This window comes from Panthera pardus, unplaced genomic scaffold (assembly GCF_024362965.1).
Source record: "Panthera pardus isolate Hobbes unplaced genomic scaffold, ASM2436296v1 HiC_scaffold_10, whole genome shotgun sequence".
NCBI classification, from domain to species: domain Eukaryota; kingdom Metazoa; phylum Chordata; class Mammalia; order Carnivora; family Felidae; genus Panthera; species Panthera pardus.
In genome coordinates, this window is record NW_026526655.1 from 72582033 (window position 1) to 72601393 (window position 19361).

Consider the following 19361-nt stretch of genomic DNA (forward strand, 5'->3'; position numbering starts at 1 on the left):
ACAGAACAGCTCCAAACCTACACACCTTCTTTTGCCTTTTTCTAACTATATCCATCACCTGCCTGCTCTCTCCTCATTCTGTTCTCCATTTCTTTCAAAAAATTTTTTTAAACATTTATTTTTAAGAGACAGAACACGAGTTGGGGAGGGGCAGAGAGAGAGACAGGGAAACACAGAATCTGAAGCAGGCTCCAGGCTCTGAGCTGTCAGCACAGAGCCTGACATGGGGCTTGAACCCACGAACCATGAGATCATGACCTGAGCTGAAGTTGGACACTTAACTGACTGAGCCAACCAGGCGCCCCTCTATTCTCCATTTCTAAACTTTGTCATTTCAAAAGTACCTTATGAATGGAATCATATAGTAAATAACATTTGGGGATTAGGTTTTTTCAATTAGCATTATCCAGGGAGAGTTGCCATTCATTTATTTTTAGTCTTCCTGTGTTACTTTTAGAGGTGTTCCCTGTGGAAAACATACAAAAACATACATATAGTTGAAGTTGAATTAAAATCTCAGTCTTCATCTTTAGTGGAATTGAACTGATGGCTTTATATTGTGATTGATAAATTTGGGCTAATTCCTGCCAACATATTTCCACTTGATTCTGCTTTCTTCTAGCTCGTTTCCCCCTTCTTTCCTGAATTTTTCTGAATTAATCACATCCTTTTTGGTGTTTTTCCCTTGATGTTTCAGAAGGCCTCTATACCTTATCTGTTAAACTAACTGCCTCAGAAGCATTCTTACAGAGTATTTTTAAGAAGCAGCATGCAGGGGCGCCTGGGTGGCTCAGTCGGTTAAATGTCCGACTTCGGCTCAGGTCACGATCTCGAGGTCCATGAGTTCGAGCCCCGCGTCGGGCTCTGGGTTGATGGCTCGGAGCCTGGAGCCTGCTTCCGATTCTGTGTCTCCCTCACTCTCTGCCCCTCCCCCGTTCATGCTCTGTCTCTCTCTGTCTCAAAAATAAATAAATGTTAAAAAAGATTTTTTTTTAAAGCAGCATGTGATTGGTGAAAAACAAGCAATAGAGAAATATATATTTTGAAAATGTGGAGGCTTTGATATATCCATCCAGATATTTTTCTATTTATAATTTCATCCTGTGACAAAGCAATATGATACAATCTTTTAAAAAATTGCTTTCATTTACTTAATATATCAGAGAGTATTTCATGTTAGTATATTCAGAACTACCTCATTCTCAACTACAGGATGTATTTCATGGCATGACTGTGCCATAAAGTTTTCCAAGTAATTCTGTAGAAAAAATCCTTAGTCATGTAGTATATACAGGTACACTTATTTAAATGTAACTATTGGATAAAAATCTTAATATTGATATGTACTGCCATACTTTAATTATGCTCATCTTTCATTCTTTTTAAAAACTGGCTTGGGGCGCCTGGGTGGCTCAGTCGGTTAAGCGTCCGACTTCAGCTCAGGTCATGATCTTGCGGTCCGTGAGTTTGAGCATCGGGCTCTGTGCTGACAGCTCAGAGCCTGGAGCCTGTTTCAGATTCTGTGTCTCCCTCTGTCTCTGACCCTCCCCTGTTCATGCTCGCTCTCTCTCTCTGTCTCAAAAATAAATAAATGTCAAAAAAAAATTTTAAAAAAAATTGGCTTGCCCAATTTTTGCCCATTCAGACCTCCTGATGAATTTTAGAATCATCATATTAAACAAAAGAAAATCTAATTGACATTATTATTAGAATTACAGAAACCTAAAATCAAACTTAATTTGGGGGTGGAGTGGGTAGTAGAAATGAAAACATTACACTAGTCAGGTATTCCTGACAACGCTTTTGAACAGTAATTATACACAATTAGCTGTGTGAGTATTAAATACTCAGAAGATATTGTTTCTTAGGTTCATTTCTTAGAAATATTCAGAGCTTGTATCTGTTTTCACTTTCTGATGTTTGTGGGATCCTAATTCTGTTCTTTGTTGTCTGAGTATTCAGTCAAGTATTACCTGCGGAATTTCAGGGCAGGAAGAGGGCATTTAGCTCCAGAGAGGTGTTGGAGAGCAACAGGGGACAGAGCAAGCTTTTTTCTTGGACAAAGACAATATAAATTCAAAGCCCAGGCCAGTTAGCTAATATTTTTCACTTGAACTTGGAAGTCAGCTATACATGTAAAAAGATGGTTCCTTTTTGTCAGATTTCTAAGTATAATGTAGCAAGAAATATAAGGGCTCACTTAATCTGCTTTGTTACCAGAAATAGAAGTCTAACAAACAAATCTTAAAAAGGTATTGTTACTTTGGTATTTTTCCAGAACTTCTTTATCAGAGTATATTATGAAATAAAATTTTGTGAGTAGAACTTATTAAATATTGCTTACCTCTTAGAACTAGCTGGTACAGTTCTTGATTTGTCAACTTGATATCCTAATTTATAGCAAAAGTCAAATGGTACCATTTGGACAAAAAATATTTTATTGAAGGTTTTAAAATTTAAGTCAGTTTTAAAAAGTAGTAAAAATAAGCAAACTTAGTTAATACTGAATATGTACATATATTCTCTTAAATATTGTCACTTGTCCCCCTGGCAACATGTTTGATTTCAAATAAGCTAACTCTATTTGTAGTAAACTTCATGCATGAATTTTTCAAAGAAACCAGGAGTGTCATTAATACAAATTATAAGCTGCAAATGTTTTTAGTTATAATAATGCTTCAGTGACTTTTCGTTTATGCATGAAAGGCTCTATGTATATGTGTGGGTGGGGATGTGGCCTTTGCTTTGTAGCTCTAATAATCCCTCTGCTTTGGGATGAACTTCAGGAGAACAGTCTGAAACCTTATTAGCAATGCTATAGATCCAACCCAAATTCCTGATTTTCCTATTTATCAAGTATTTGTTACCAGTAGAAAACTCTTGGTATTATAAAATAGTGATTCATTAGAATAACCATGAAAAGCTGATATTGAACTTTAGGGTAAACTATGGCCAGTGTAACTGACTTAGTTACAGTAGGAAGCCTGTACCTCCATAGACTGAATGATTTGACATGTTACACACTACTACCACCCAAGCAGGCAAGGAAAAATTATTCACCTAAGAAAATTCAATTAAAGGTGACAAAACACCGTGTGATAACATTTTCTAACAGTGCAGATAAAATATATATTAAAAGTGGAGAGTAGAGAATATGAAAAATTGAATATGCTCACTGATTATTAACTGATGGAAAACGTATTTGAAGTTTTGAGTACTACTTACTATAAAGAACCAGGGGATGCTAATAGTATTCTTGGTCTCTTTTTAAAAGATATTAGTGCAGGGGTACCTGGATGGCTCAGTCGGTTGAGTGTCCGGCTTCGTCTCAGGTCATGATCTCACGGTCCATGGGTTTGAGCCCCACAGGGGGCTCTGTGCTGACAGCTCAGAGCCTGCTTTGGATTCTGTGTCTCCTACTTTCTCTGTCCCTCCCTGGCCTGTGCATGAGTCTCTCTCTCTCTCAAAAATAAACAAACATTAAAAAAAAAAAAGATATTACTGTAAAGGTAACCAAAAAATCCAAAATACAAACTTCCCTAAGCATTAAAATTGGTGAAACTAGCTCCTATAGTGAAAGTTTATTTATGTGATATATAAAAAGAATGGTAAGTATTACCAATTTGTTGCTCGGTAATTCTACCAGTGGATTTAACTCCTCCCTAAAGAGAAAAAAGATTTGACATTAGCTAACAAAGCATAATCCAACCTAAAAGCAAGGATTCAGGATAGGCAAAAATGACACAGTTGCAAGTAAAAGTAAAGAAGGGTTACATACTTGTCTGCAAACATAGACCTCAGACCAAAAAACAAATTTTTAAGACACACAAAGATACCATGTGATATTGAAGATCAAAGGTCTCAGTGAAGATAACCATTATGCAGTCTCAAACAGCAACAACTTTCTTAAAGTAGAAACTACAGTGTGAGGAAAAAGCACAGTAATAGGCTTGATTGTATCTCTCAGTTGAAAATAGATCTGTGTATCAAACCCTGAATGTTCAAAATAGTACGCTTTTTAAAACAGATATGGGACATTCATAAATATTAACCATATTTAAGCACCGAACACTATCACTACCAGAAGTAACACAAACAGCATTATCTCTCCACAATGGAACATAACTAAGAAATTAATAACAAAAGTGGGCCTCTTTCATCTGGAAGGTCAAAAACATTCTATTATCAGATTTATGTAGCCTCGTGACACATGAATTAGCTGTTAATGAACTCATAATGTTCCACATAGTAATAATATTAACATGCACATCATTTATCAGTAATAGGCCAGCGTGATGGTACTACGTAAGATTGAGGTTCATTATACTCAATTTTTTTTGGTTTTGTTTTTAAGTCGGCTTCATGCCCAGCATGGAGCCTAACACAGGGCTTGAACTCACAACCCTGAGATAAAGACCTGAGTGGAGATCAAGAGTCAGATGCTTAAACAGCTGAGCCACCCAGGTACCCCCATTATACTCAGATTTTTATAAATAAAAATGGAATACGTTTTCCTGTCAAACTATTCCTACAATTCAACAGTAAGACAAATAATCCAGTTAAAAAATAGGCAAAGGATTTGAATAGACCTTTCTTCATAAGAGATCTACAAGTGGTCAATAAGTATTAGATGTCCAATATCATCATGGAAATGAAAATCAAAACCACATTTAGATACCACTTGACACCTACGGCAAAAACTAGAACCTAACATGTGTTGGAAGCATGTGCAGAAATATTGCTGATGGAAATGTAAAATGGTACAGCTGTTGTTGAAAACCGGCACTTCCTCAAAAAGCTAAACACAGTCACCATGTCTAGCAATTGTAGATCTACATTTGAGAGAATTGAAAACATTCACACACAAAGTTTACGTGAATACTCACAGCCTTATTGATATGCCAAAACATTGATATAGCCAAAACATGGAAATAACCCAAATGTCCCATCACTGAATAAATGAATAAAATGTGATATGTCCATACAATGGAATACTGATCAGCTAGAAGGACAAATACTTCTACGTGCTACATGGATGAACCTTGGACACATGCTAAGTGAAAGAAGCCAGAAACCAAAGACTACATAGTATATGATCCTATTTATAGGAAATGTCCAAAATAGGCAAATCTACAGAGACAGAAAGTAGATGAGTGGTTGCCAAGAGAGGGGAGAGTGAATGCTAAGGGGTACAGGATTTTTCCGAGTGATGAAAATGTTTCGAAGTTAGTATAATTCAAAGTTAAGCAATCATCACCACCAAGAACCATTAAATTGTATACTAAAAAAGGGTGGATTTTGTGGTGTGTAAATTATATCTCAACAAGGCAGTAACAGTATCTACAGAAAGCATGTACCATCTCTAGGACTCTGGGGAACATAAGCAAGTTGAGGTTATCAGAACCTCACATAGGTCTCTCAGAACCAGAGTTCAGGCCTTTAAAGAAGGGGTACTACCCAACTGGTGCCTCTAAAGGGGTAGGATAGGACAGATTTGGGCATATACCTACAAAGAAACAAGCAAAAAAATCTGGAGAGTATAACCAACTACCCCTGCCAGATGAAGGGCCATGGCCAGGCACAACACTGATAGGAGATTTCACTCTGTTTTTGTCTTCCTCTAGAAGATTCCTATTGTAAGATCTAACAAGGAGTCAACTGACAAAAGCAGAAATGTGGTTTGCATTATCCTGGCTCCAGCATGCTGAATCCCCAGTATTGTGCATGAATTTGGAGCTTAGCAACAATAGCTTAATAAGTCTAATCAGCATTTAGCAAGTTAAATCAAAGAGGAATCAATAGCCTTTCACTTGTGTGTAAATATATGTAAACAAAAAGCAGTTAAAAGGCATAACATTGCCACAACATGGGACTGAGAGGATATTATGCTAAGTGAAGTCAGACAAAGAAAGACAAATATATGATTTCAGTTGTATGTGGAATCTAAAAAGAAATAATAATAAAAAGCAGAAACAGATCCATAAATACAGGGAATAAACTCATGATTGCCAGAATGGAGGGGGGTAGGGGAATGGGCAAAATTGGTGAAGGGGAACAGGGATACAGGCTTCCACTTCTGGAATAAGTCAGGGGGATATAAGGTACGGTATAGGGAATATAGCCAAAGAGTATTGTAATACCATTGTATGGTGACCAATGGTAGCTTCACTTGTGAGCATAGCACAATATACAGACTTATCAAATCAGTATGTTGTACAGCTGAGACTAATGTAACATTGTCAATTTCAATAAAAAAAAATAACAGAGGACAATGTACCAGATCAACATGAAGAAGACTATAACACATCCCTACAAAGTAAACTTGGAACAAATGGAAAGCATACCCCACTAATTTGAAGATACAATGTCAGCAAGATGCCACTATTAGATTTTTTTTCCTAGTGATACAGATGATGATGATAGATTCCATTGGAAGGACCACACAACAAATAACCTAGAAAATAAAACAGTATCACTTAGTCCTATCAAATATTAAAACATGTTTTAAGCCTCTATATAACACAGTACGAGATTGGCACATGAATAAACAGAATGGAAATAATTTTTTTTTTAATCGAGGAATTGATACAAGTGCATTTGGAAATCATTTAGTGAATGATAAAAATGGCGTATGTTAAGTCAGTGGTAATAAATACTTTTAACAAGTGGTATTCTTACAACATAATAACCATATGGAAAAGGGTAAAACTGGCTTCATCTCTTATACTGTACATGTAAATTTCAAATGGATTAGAGATAAACAAGTCCCAGAAGAAAATGCAGATAAATTCCTTGATAATCTGGAAATAGAGACATTTCCTAACCTGGACTCAAAATCCAAGAGAAATATCTGAAAAACTGATGAAGTGCCAATATTCCAAAGGTACAAAAAACATTCATGGAATACCAATCCTTCTCAAACTTCCAAAAACTAGAAAAGGAGGGAGCATTTCCAAACTCATTTTATAAGGGCAGCATTACCCCGATAGCAAAACCAGACAAGGACATTACAAGAAAATTACAGACCAATATCCCTGATGAACATAGATGTAAAATTCCTCAATTTTAGCAAATCAAATTCAATACATTAAAAGGGTTACACACCATGATCAAGTGGGATTTATTCCAAGGATGCAAGAATGGTTCAACCTCTGTAAATCACCATCATATATCACACTGACAACAATGAAGAATAAAAATCCTATCTCGATGCAGAAAAAGCCTTTGACAAAATCCAACATTCATTTATGATAAAAGCACTCAACAAAATGGGTATAGAGGGAATGTACTCCAACATAATAAAGGCCATATAGGACAAGCCCACAGCTAGTATCAGTGTCAGCAGTGAAAAGCTGAAATCTTTTCCACTAAGATTGGGAATAAGAGAGCCTAGTCTCATTACTTTTATTCAACATAGTACTGGAAGTCATAGCTAGAGCAGTTAGGTGAAGCAAAGCACAAAGAAAAGACATCCAAATTGGAAAGGAAGAAGTAAAATGATCTCTGCAGATGACATGTTATACATGGAAAAGTGTAAAGACTCCACAAAAACACTGTTAGAACTAATCAACAAATTAAAGTATTAGGATACAAAATTAATACACAGAAATTTGTTGCATTTCTGTACACTAGTAACAAGCTGTCAGAGAAATTAATACTCCCATTTACAACGGAATAAAGATACCTAGGAATAAATTTAACCAAGGAGGTAAAAAATCTATAGACTGAAAATTATAATATATTGAGAAAAGAAAGTGAAGAATACATGAAGAAATGGAAAGGCATGGATTGAAAGAATATTGTTAAAATGTCTATACTACCCAAATCAATCTATAGATTCAGTGTAATCTCTATCAAAATTCCAATGGCATTTTTCACAAAAATAGAGCAAACAATCCTAAAATTTGTGTGGAAGCACAGAAGACCTTGAATAGCCAAAGAAATCTTAATGAAAAAGCTGGAGGCATCACATTTCCTGATTTCAGACTATATTACAAAGCTATATATAGCATCAAAACAGTATGGTGTTGGCATAAAAACAGACATATAACAGAATAGAGAGCCCAGAAATAAACCCACACATATATGATCATTAATCTACAACTAAGGAGCCAGGAATATACAATGGGGAAAGGATGGTTTCTTCATTAATTGGTGCTAGGAAAACATTAGCCGTGTGCAAAAAGAATGAAATGGGACCTTACACCATATACAAAATCAACTCCAAATGGATTAAAGACAGTGTAAGACATGAAGCCAAAAAACTCCCAGAAGAAACATAGGTGGTAAGCTCCTTGATATCTGGCTTGGCAATGATTTTTTTTTTTTTTTTTTTTTGATTTCACATTGAAAGCAAAGGGAACAAAAGCAAAAATAAGTGGGACTACATCAAACTGAAAAGCTTCTGCACAGCAAAAGAAACCATCAGCAAAGTGAAAAGGCAGCCTACAAAATGGGGGAAAATACTTACAAATCACATATTTGATAAAGATTAATATCCAAAATATATAAAGAACTCCTATAACTCAATAGCAAAAAATGAATAAAAGATGAGCAGAGGATCTAAATGTACATTTTTCCAAAGATGACCTACAGAGGGTCAGCAAGTACATGAAAAGGTGCTCAACGTTACTAATCATCAGGGAATTACAAAACCACAATGAGCAGTCACCTCACACCTGTTAGAAATGCTTATTTAAAAAAAAAAAAAAAAAAAGTCTGGGATTGTGATGCTTCCCGAGTAATATTGAAGACGACCAAAGCGGGAGGCACCACAATCCCAGACTTCAGCCTCTACTACAAAGCTGTAATCATCAAGACAGCATGGTATTGGCACAAAAACAGACACATAGACCAATGGAATAGAATAGACTCCAGAATTGGACCCACAGAAGTGTGGCCAACTAATCTTTGACAAAGCAGGAAAGAATATCCAATGGAAAAAAGACAGTCTCTTTAACAAATGGTGCTGGGAGAACTGGACAGCAACATGCAGAAGAATGAAATTAGACCACTTTCTTACACCATTCACAAAAATAAACTCAAAATGGATGAAGGACCTGAATATGAGACAGGAAACCATCAAAACCCTAGAGGAGAAAGCAGGAAAAAACCTCTCTGGCCTCAGCCGCAGCTATTTCTTACTTGACACATCTCCAAAGGCAAGGGAATTAAAAGCAAAAATGAACTATTGGGACCTCATGAAGATAAAAAGCTTCTGCATTACAAAGGAAACAATCAACAAAACTAAAAGGCAACCAGCGGAATGGGAGAAGATATTTGCAAATGACGTATCAGACCAAGGGTTTAGTACCCAAAATCTGTAAGAACTCACCAAACTCCACACCCGAAAGACAAATAATCCAGTGAAGAAATGGGCAGAAAACATGAACAGACACTTCTCTAAAGAAGACATCCGTATGGCCAACAGGAACATGAAAAGATGCTCAGCGTCACTCCACATCAGGGAAATACAAATCAAAACCACACTGAGCTATCACCTCATGCCAGTCAGAGTGGCTAAAATGAACAAATCAGGAGACTATAGATGCTGGGGAGGATGTGGAGAAACGGGAACCCTCTTACACTGTTGGTGGGAATGCAAACTGGTGCAGCCACTCTGGAAAAGTGTGGAGGTTCCTCAAAAAATTAAAAATAGATCTACCCTCTGACCCAGCAATAGCACTGCTAGGAATTTACCCAAGGGATACAGGAGACGATGCATAGGGGCACTTGTACCCCAATGTTTATAGCAGCACTTTGAACAACAGCCAAATTACGGAAAGAGCCTAAATGTCCATCAACTGATGAATGGATAAAGAAATTATGGTTTATATACACAATGGAATACTACTTGGCAATGAGAAAGAATGAAATATGGCCTTTTGTAGCAACGTGGATGGAACTGGAGAGTATTATACTAAGTGAAATAAGTCATACAGAGAAAGACGGATACCATATGTTTTCACTGTTATGTGGATCCTGAGAAACTTAACAGAACACCATGGGGGTGGGGAAGGGAAAAAAAAAAAAAAAAAGAGACCAAGGGATAGAGAATACAGTAACTATGGGTCCACATTCTCTCAAGGGAGGCAGAATAAAAAAAAATAAAATATATAAAAACAAAAAATGTAGTGTTGGTGAGGATGTGGAGAAAAGGGAACTCTTATGCACTGTTTTGTTGGAATGTAAGTTGGTGCAATCACTATGAAAAATATGGAGATTCCCCCCCCCCCCCAAAATTAAAAATAGAACTACCTTATGATCCAGCAACCCCCTTCTGGGTATTTATTCAAAGGAAGCAAGTCACTAACTTGAAAAGATGTCTGTACCTCCACATTCATTGCCAATATTTAGAATAGCCAAGACATAATAACCCAAGTGTCCACCAGTGGATGAATGTATGAAGAAAATATATATGTACACAATGGAATGTAACTCAGCCATTAAAAAAAAAAAAAGAATCCTGACATTTGTGCCATCATGGATAGACCTTGAGGGCATTGTGCTAATAAGTCAGAGAAAGAGACCCATTGATCTCACTTACATGTAGAATCTAAGACAGAACACTGAATTCATGGATAAGGAGAACAAACTGGCCCCCTACCCCCCCCCATCTCTGACAACCACTGAAATGTGAAGGTAGTCAAAAGACACAAATTTCCAGTTATAACATGAGCAGTCCTAGGGATATTATGTACAGCATGGTGACTATAGTTAATACTGTATTGTATATTAGAAACTTGCTAAGATTTTTAAAAATTGAAGTCTACCTGACACAGTTTGTGAGGCATAGTGATTTCAACAACTGTATGCATTCATTATGCTCTGCTTACCACAAATGTATATAATATATATTAAACATAATGTATATATAATAATGTATTACATATATATTATATAATGTATTTACTATACAAAATGTATAGTATATATATTATATACATGTGTGGTAAGTAGAGCATAATGAATGCTATACCATATATAATATATACTATATTCCCTGTGCTGTACCTTTCATCCCCATGACTTATTCATTCCTTAACTGGAAGCCTGTACCTTCCTCTCCCCTTTAACCATAACAGAAATCTTTAAAGTCTCCCATCACAAGAAAAAGGAAAAAATTGTAATTGTACATCATGATGGATGTTTATGAGACCTATAGTGATCATTTCACAATATACTGAAGAATTGTTGTGCATCTGAAACTAACATGTCAATTATATCTTAATGTTTAAAAAGGAAAAAATCTTCCTAAGTAAAGGTCAACTCGATGGAAAAATGGGCCAAAACCAAAAATATTAACAGTTCACAGGACAAAGAAAAGCAAATGGCTCTTAAATGTAAAAAAAAAAAAAAAAAAAAAAAAAAAAATTCTAGCTCCCTCAAAATAAAGCTACCTGACATCCTATAGCAGTGTTCGTGAGAGACTGGTAAAAATCTGATTTGACAACGTATTCTTTTGATGAAGCTCTTGGGGGGAAAAAGCATTCTTATTAATGCTGCTAGCGAAATTATATATACTCTTATCTAGTGAATATCTAGCAAAATTACGTATACCCTGTAATGCAGCAGTCCTACTTCTGGAATCTCTCCAAAAACAAGACTGTCCATCGCAGCACTATTTGTACAAGGCAAAGGTTGGAAACAACCGAGATGCCCATCAATGCCTCCATACAGTCCATCCATACAGTGGACTACTGTGGGGGGAGGGGAGGAATAAAAAAGCAAGTTACAGTTAAGTGAAAACGAAGCAGGTACAAAGTAGTGTACAGTATGCTAGCTCTCATGTAAGAATGTTTGTATTGTGTGTACACATACAGTTGCTTATATTTTCAGAAAACAAAAGGATAAACAGAAGTGTACATAGTTCCCTGTATGGGAAGGCAGGGAACAGGTGTTGAACAGAGACTGATTAGACTCCTCCGAATGCACCTTCTTTTACAGCTTTTACTTGGAATTCACTTAAGTGTTTTACAGAGATAAATCATGAAAGACAAACCAATCTAAAAAGTGAGAGGATAAAGAGGGAAGCAAATGAACATAGTTGTATGTCAAAGTGGTGACATAATGAAATGGAAGAATTTTTTTTTACCCCAGTGATTTTCACAGTATTTCAGTTAGAAGCCCTACGGGATCTATTTTTGGTGACACAAAGAGCCAGAAAGAAATCCGCAATTTCTTTCAGTCTTATGTTAGCAATATATTGGCACTGTTAGTTTGAAACTGTTGTACGCATCATAAATTAAAGCAAATAAATGTGTAAATGTAATTAGGAAGGAAGATTTTGTGAAAGAGCTAAAAGTATATACATATATAAAAACAAAGCTTTACCTTTGCTATACATATAAAGAATTTTGCACAGATGTGGTATTAAGCACATGGATTAGCCAGTGGAATTTTTTTTTTTTTTTAATCACAAATCCCTTTACTGTCAAGTCCTTAGTGGGGTGAGTTTTATAATCTCTTGGTATCTGGTTCCCTGAGTTTTCCGTATGTCAAAGTTTTGCTGAGTTACTCCTAAGGCTCTTCTCTTTAGCCATATTAATTTTCACACGTCGCTAACAGCTCTAATGAAGCCATTTATCATCACCACCACTCACCTTTCCCTGGCTCTTTTCCTTTCTTCCTTTCTGCCATATCTGAATTTTGGACAGGGTCTTTTTTTCTTTAATACTTTTTGTGTTCAAAATTATCCGTAAAATATTGACACTATTTAAGGTAATTTATACAATCTCAACGCATCTTCTAAGGAATATTTAGGGTGTTGTGGCAGAAGTATTTTAGGAGTAGTGATACAAGACTCCCACTTAAATCACAGTGATGGCCTTGGCAGTGGAGCTGGTATACCCAGCTCATTTTAGTAAATCCCAGCCTCCCGAAATTGCAAATAATTTGTGTTGTTGTTGTTGTTTTTTAGATGGCTATTCATATGAAAAGGAAGCAATGGAAAATTGGATCAGCAAAAAGAAACGTACAAGTCCCATGACAAATCTTGTTCTTCCTTCAGTGGTACTTACACCAAACAGGACTCTGAAAATGGCCATTAGCCGATGGCTGGAGACACATCAAAAATAAAATAGTTTATATTGTATATATTTTTCAGTGATCTCATTTGAATGATTTCAAGGTAAATACTAATCAGATATTAAAGCAAAACAGGAGAAAAGTGAATTTACTTACCCGTAAAAACTTATTCTTTGAATTATATGGACAAAATAACATATCTGACCTCCTTTCCTACTATAAAAGCCTTTTTTGTACGTGAAAGATAATCTGTGGAGAAATAAAGTTTTACTTTGACTTAAAATTGCAATACGCAAAATTGATTCTTGCTAGATGTAGGTCATATTCTCATTAAAACCAAACATCAGAATAATCTAGAATATAACATTAAAATCCTAGTTAATAGCCATTAATTTGATAACTCTTTGGAATCCTTCTAGAGAGAATTTGTAGCAAAATAACTAGATTTATGACTAAACTGGGAAAATCACCTGGACATGTTTAATGAGCAGTTTTATTGGATTCTAAATTTGCAAGGTGGCACTGATTTTTCCCTGCAGTCCAAACCTGTGTACAAGTTAGATGGAATCAATTATCATGAATATGTCAAGTTGACTTTGTTGAAATAAAGTACTAAATTGGCCTCCTTTTAAAGTTCAGAATCCTTCGGGGCGCCTGGGTGGCTCAGTCGGTTAAGCGGCCGACTTCAGCTCAGGTCACGATCTCGCGGTCCGTGGGTTCGAGCCCCGCGTCGGGCTCTGGGCTGATGGCTCAGAGCCTGGAGCCTGCTTCCGATTCTGTGTCTCCCTCTCTCTCTGCCCCTCCCCCGTTCATGCTCTGTCTCTCTCTGTCTCAAAAATAAATAAAACGTTAAAAAAAAAAAAAAAAAAAAATTAAAGTTCAGACTCCTTGAAGTTCTCATATATCCTAAGCTAGGGTAACTATACATTTTTACACAATAGGTTGATATTTAATACGACATCCTGATAAGCATTCACAAGAAGAAAACTTCCAGTTCACAAAGCTGAGGTGGTATTGACTTCACATACCTTTTGTAAGTTGTTTCCCAGAATGAAAGCCATTAGTGGGAAGGCTGGTCAGAACTCAACTGGAACCAAGGCAGGAACCAAGATTCTGTGTTTGCCCCCAAAACCCTCATTTTAGCTGTTCTAAAATTCAAAAACTCAGAAATGAGAGGGGAAGAGTGATGTAATTATGTATATATTCTTTTCCTATATTTTATAAATTTACAGCTAATATGCTACATGTTTACAGACGTGGAAAGCTTAGCTACCACAAAAATCTCCCAATTATCTTTTAACTGCTTTGTAAAATTTCTGTCATCCTAATGTATTACTGAATTTTATTTCCTTTGTGTCATAGCTGGGATTTACAATCTGTGATTCTACAAGAGGATTTTCTTTTTCATACCACCCATGCTGCTTATGTTCAAGTGAAGACCAAAAAAAAGTTGGAACAGGCATTAGGTGCTTTTCTATTGTATTCTATAGAGAAAGTACGTTAACCTAATTTTAACAAAAGATTTTAATTCCTAGAGTCCACTAATGGGCCAAATATTTGTTTTGGTAGACTTATTTTCCAAAGGAGGCACACTGGTTTTTTACATAAAAATTACTAAAAATTATTGACGTCATTGATAGAAAACACAATAAAAGACTAGTTATCTCTTAAATGTGTTAAAGGTGATTTTCTTTTCTACATTTCACCATCATGGTTTCCTGTGGCTGAAAACTAAGATGCCAGTAACTTACTAAAGTGAAGTACTTCTAGTCATGTACACAAACCAAAGCCAGACAGCGCCTCCTCCCCGCTCCCACACCAAAATCCAAACCCATCCACAGGAAGGGACACCACAAGGCCCCTCGGCTACACTCCCAGGCCCAACTGTTCACTCAGGTGTTCGTGGGAGCAGCGCTCACTGGCTCTCAGGACTGACCAGAGCTTCCCAGGAAGACTTCACTTCTTTCTGGGGGAACTGGACCAAATATCTTTAAGACTATGTCAAAATCATAACGTAGTCTATAATAAATTCCCGTAGTCACATCAGCTTCGTAGCAAAAGTCATTCAACATTTATGGGCCAATAATGCTTTTCCTCCCACCTGTTTTTGTTTTTGCTTTCGAACTAGTTTAATATTTAGCTTTAAAGAAGGGCTGCAGATACCCAGCCTTGCTGTAACAGCCACACCCAGACAGTACCTGAAGCAGTACCGGATTGCATATCAGGGTTTTATCCCAGTACAACCCAGTTTGATGTTCATTTATCCTACCCTGATACAGAACTATGTGGGTATAAAGACTAACTGAATGATGATACAAACGTTAAGAACTTTCATCATCAACACAGAGTTTGGTGTCTGACCAAAGTGTTTGAGAGTGACTGACAGTACTAAAGGGATCCTGTTCCCTGTCAAAACAGACACCAAGATTTCTGGAACAGAGAATTACAGAATGCTCTTCCTAGTTCAGGCAAAAAGATTCATGTTAACCATTGAGTATTCTGGGATCTCTTGGAGCTGTCACCCTTGTTCTGAAATTATTATTGAATGACATTTAATATGCATGTGGTAGTATTACTATAAAAATAGACTTTTCACTCTTTTCTTGAGGGTAACCAGATCCCCCAGGATTAAACCAAGGCAAAGCATTGTCCTCAGGATAGTCTCTACTTATCCACTGTTTCATTTAATACAAAACAAATTCTATTAATACTCTTTATTCCATATGGAAAAGTACAGTAGTTGTGCAGAAACAAAACTACATAACAAGAGTAAGACTTTCACAAATATTAAAGAAAACAACAAACAATAAATAAGCCAAAGTACTTCTAGCAGAACTCAGGGAAAGCCTAGAAAAATGATAAAGCTGTACAAAGTACACCGTTCACACTCAGGCACAAATGTTGAAGAATGACACCAGATTTCCTGTTCGTACAAAACCATAATGATGCTCAGAGGAACGTCGTTACAACGATTCATTTTTAAAACTTTCTGTAAATATAGAACTTCTCCCCAATTCTAGAAAATAAATTTCACATCCCACCATATAAAACAACTATTCTCCTACCTCTCTCAAACTAGCATTTTAACATCCTCCAATAGCACACCATTTTCATATAAAAATACCTTTAAACCAAGGCTCATTGCTGTACCTTATCTTTACAAATGAATAATACATCAGTTAGGACTTAAGTAGCACCTCAAAGGTGTTCATATAAATGAGATAAAGTGCTGTTACTGGTATACTGTTAACATGCCATAGTAATATATCGTTCAGTGCAACAACCAGCATGAATGAAGCTTACAAAGAACATGCAAATATATGAGGTTGTTTTATGATTAACTACTTGAAATAGTTATATTTACAAGTCAGAATACAACTTGGCTATTTAATATGTACAACATGTGACTATAAAGTAATGATTGTATAATGAAACAAAAGCAACAACTAACCATACCTTAACTATCCAAATTAAATACTGTCCTTAAAGGACCCTGGAGGGCTTGTTCCAGGAATGGTATCATTGTTAAAAGCAGTTTGGGAACCAGCTGAGAGCGAATTTACATATCGTAAAGAAAGCTGTATCCTTAGTTTAGTCCAAATCCAACCTGACCACCAATCCTGCTTCCAAATGGCTTTATACTATTTCCAAATATTATAAACACCTTTAAGTGGGAATATAATTCCAAAAAGGTGCTATAAAAATGTTTTTAGTGAGAACCCTAACATGGAAATAAAAGAGAACTACTATGAAGGTAACAATACTTGGATATTCTTGTATTTTGCTTAAAAAAAAATGAAAAGAATCAGCTGTATAACATTTATAGTCACACATGTTCAGCCAGAAATTTTTATATATTTATATGTAAAAACTGGGATTTGACTCAATGGAACTGAAACTTGAAGATTCCATCTTTTCCAGAATACATCATCTGGATATTTGTCATAAGTTAAACCTATCACTTAGACATTTACATTCTCTAAGAAATATTATGATTTTACCACATAGCAAACGCTAGGAGAAAAGTGGTAAAAACCAAGCAATTTCATAAGAGAAAACCATGAGTTAATGTCTTCTTGGTGGTCTTAAATTTTTTAACTTAATAGGCATAACTAATTATAAATTTTCATTCTGGTTAGCATTCTTATTTATGGTGACTCCTAGCTATTTATTAAAGAAATTTTATCCCATATTTTATATATATCAGTGGCATCTGACCCACCCCCAAGGAATAAAGAAAAAAAAATACATGGCTACAAGGTAATTTTTCTCACGAAAAACCTCTGAATCACCACCAGGAGCTGGCACACGGTTTCCCCAATCCTACATATGCGTCTCTCTTAAGGCTCACACATTTGACTCTATGAATGATCGCTTTGGTTTTGCTGAAGGGAGGTGACTCCTGTGAGCTTCATTACTGACATGAGGCTGCTGTTTGGAGATACTTTCCTGATACAGATGAGAAACAGTCTTAGTGATCCTGCTATCTTGACAGTGGACCGGAATTTGGCATTTCTTTTCTTCTAGCTCCTTCACCTGTGACCCATTATGGACACTTCCACCCAGGGTAGAAACAGCACAGGTTTTGGCTTGGCTACTATATCCTCCTGCTTGTTTGAAAGAGGGCTTCTCAGAGTTCAAGGATTGCAAGCCGGCTGCAGAGGACGTGTTCAGCAGTAGCCCCTCTGGCACCTGACAGTGCCAGGTACGGTTTGGAGGATTGTTCTGCTGCTGGAACCTTGCAGTCTTATCCATGATGCCCATGAACGGAGTACTGCGTGGTCTGTGCTCGGCTGTCCCACTTTGACTCTGGCTAACAACCTTGTCTTTAATGCGAGCATCCGGTCCTTGGACTTTGAAGCCATCTGAGAAACTGCTGCTTGAAGTCAAACTACTGGTTGAACTTGACATCTTTATGCTGCCAGACGGAGAACCAGAAGAGCCTGAGCTGGTGAGGGAAGCCGGGTGTCGCCCGTCACCGCAGCTCACTGGCCCGCCCTGGTTGAGAGGGGCTACATCCACGGCTACGGAGGCGTGAGACAGAAGCCTCTCTGCAGTCTTTACCTTGCTCGGTAAGGGGTAGGCAGCACCGCCCTCGCTGTGCTGCAGCTGGACACCGTGGCTGGGGCCCAGCCTCTCTCCAAAATGGCCAGACCCGGCGCCCACAGTCAAAGTGCCCGTGCCCTCCAAACGCTGGGTTCTGCCACCACCGGGAGCTGCAGGGATCCCACCTGGCATAGGGCTCGGGGGAGGATTCTGAGCAGTGACCTGCATTTTTGTGCTACCGTTTCTCACGCCGGCCTGTCCAGCACCCAGATGTTGGTTGGTCTTCACGATCTGTGCCTGCCGGGTGGGCTGCAGGACAAGCCCGGGCGGAGCTACAGCTTCCCTCGGGGCCTTACCGATGCCTGGCCTGTGCTGCGGGGACACCGGCCTGACTTTGGACTGTAACCCTTCTTGAAGGTTTCGGATATACGGAGAGGGGACACAGGAGGATGGCTGAGACCTGGGCGGTGGGGAAATAGACTCTTCCTGGGAGGAAGTTTCTTCTTCCCCAGCCTCCTCAAGATGGAAGTGGTCGTTTAACCCAGGGGTCGGAGCGTCCTCCTCGTTGTCGGAGTCATTGGGTGGGGCTGGTGCTGGGCACTGCTGTTTCTGCTGCTGGCTCCTCTGGAGCTGCTTGCATTCCTCCTCAACACGGGCCACCAGCCTCCTGATTTCCTGATTGGTGGGACAGAGCTTCACAGCTTCCCGGAGGTCAGCCAGAGCCGCGGCAAACTGCCTATACGTGAAAGCAGAGGATACGGTTAGGAGCCACGTGAGAGCATGCTCCCAATGTAACTGTTCATAAAACAGTTCTGCTGAAAAGAAAGAGAAGGGGAGGGGGGCGCCTGGCTGGCTCAGCTGGTGAAGTACTCAACTCTTGATCTTGGGGTTATGAGTTTGAGCCACACATTGGGTGTAGAGACTACTTAACAATAAAATCTTTAAAAAAAAAAAAAGGCAGCTGAGTGAGTTTGGCACACCTACTGTGGTGGACAGGAGCTATTCTACACGAGCTTAGAGCTACTCCACTAGGTGGGAGTGAACTCTGACCCACACCTGCACCATGCCAGGGCCCATACATCTCTAACCACCACTGGCCCAGGAGCAGGAACAGACATAAACCAGTGGGTGTTAGAATCCTCTTAGTTTTCTTCACCATTGCCTCTCACCGTGTCCATCTCTCACCCAAAAGCCTTATAGGATTCTCTTCCCTTCCCCACCTCCCCTGCTCTAATGTCTCTAGCTGGCAGGTTCCCTGTGAGCACAGACTAATACAGATTCTGTGTTGC

The 19361-nt window shown here is 37.9% G+C and overlaps 2 protein-coding genes across 20 annotated transcripts in view; one reads left to right on the plus strand and one right to left on the minus strand.

Moving 5' to 3' along the window:
- The window catches only part of WDSUB1 (WD repeat, sterile alpha motif and U-box domain containing 1), a 51367-nt gene extending 38052 nt beyond the window's left edge, over positions 1 to 13315 (plus strand). For all 6 annotated transcript variants that reach the window (XM_019457241.2, XM_019457268.2, XM_019457251.2 and 3 more), the window contains one exon: positions 12920 to 13315. In XM_019457241.2, the coding sequence (XP_019312786.2) occupies positions 12920 to 13077 (158 nt within the window). In that variant the 3' untranslated portion in view covers positions 13078 to 13315. The remainder of the gene's footprint in view (positions 1 to 12919) is intronic.
- A 2410-nt stretch (positions 13316 to 15725) lies between these two features.
- The window catches only part of TANC1 (tetratricopeptide repeat, ankyrin repeat and coiled-coil containing 1), a 239857-nt gene continuing 236221 nt past the window's right edge, over positions 15726 to 19361 (minus strand). For all 14 annotated transcript variants that reach the window (XM_019457149.2, XM_053908394.1, XM_019457190.2 and 11 more), the window contains one exon: positions 15726 to 18808. In XM_019457149.2, coding sequence (XP_019312694.2) covers positions 17374 to 18808 — 1435 coding nt within the window. In that variant the 3' untranslated portion in view covers positions 15726 to 17373. The remainder of the gene's footprint in view (positions 18809 to 19361) is intronic.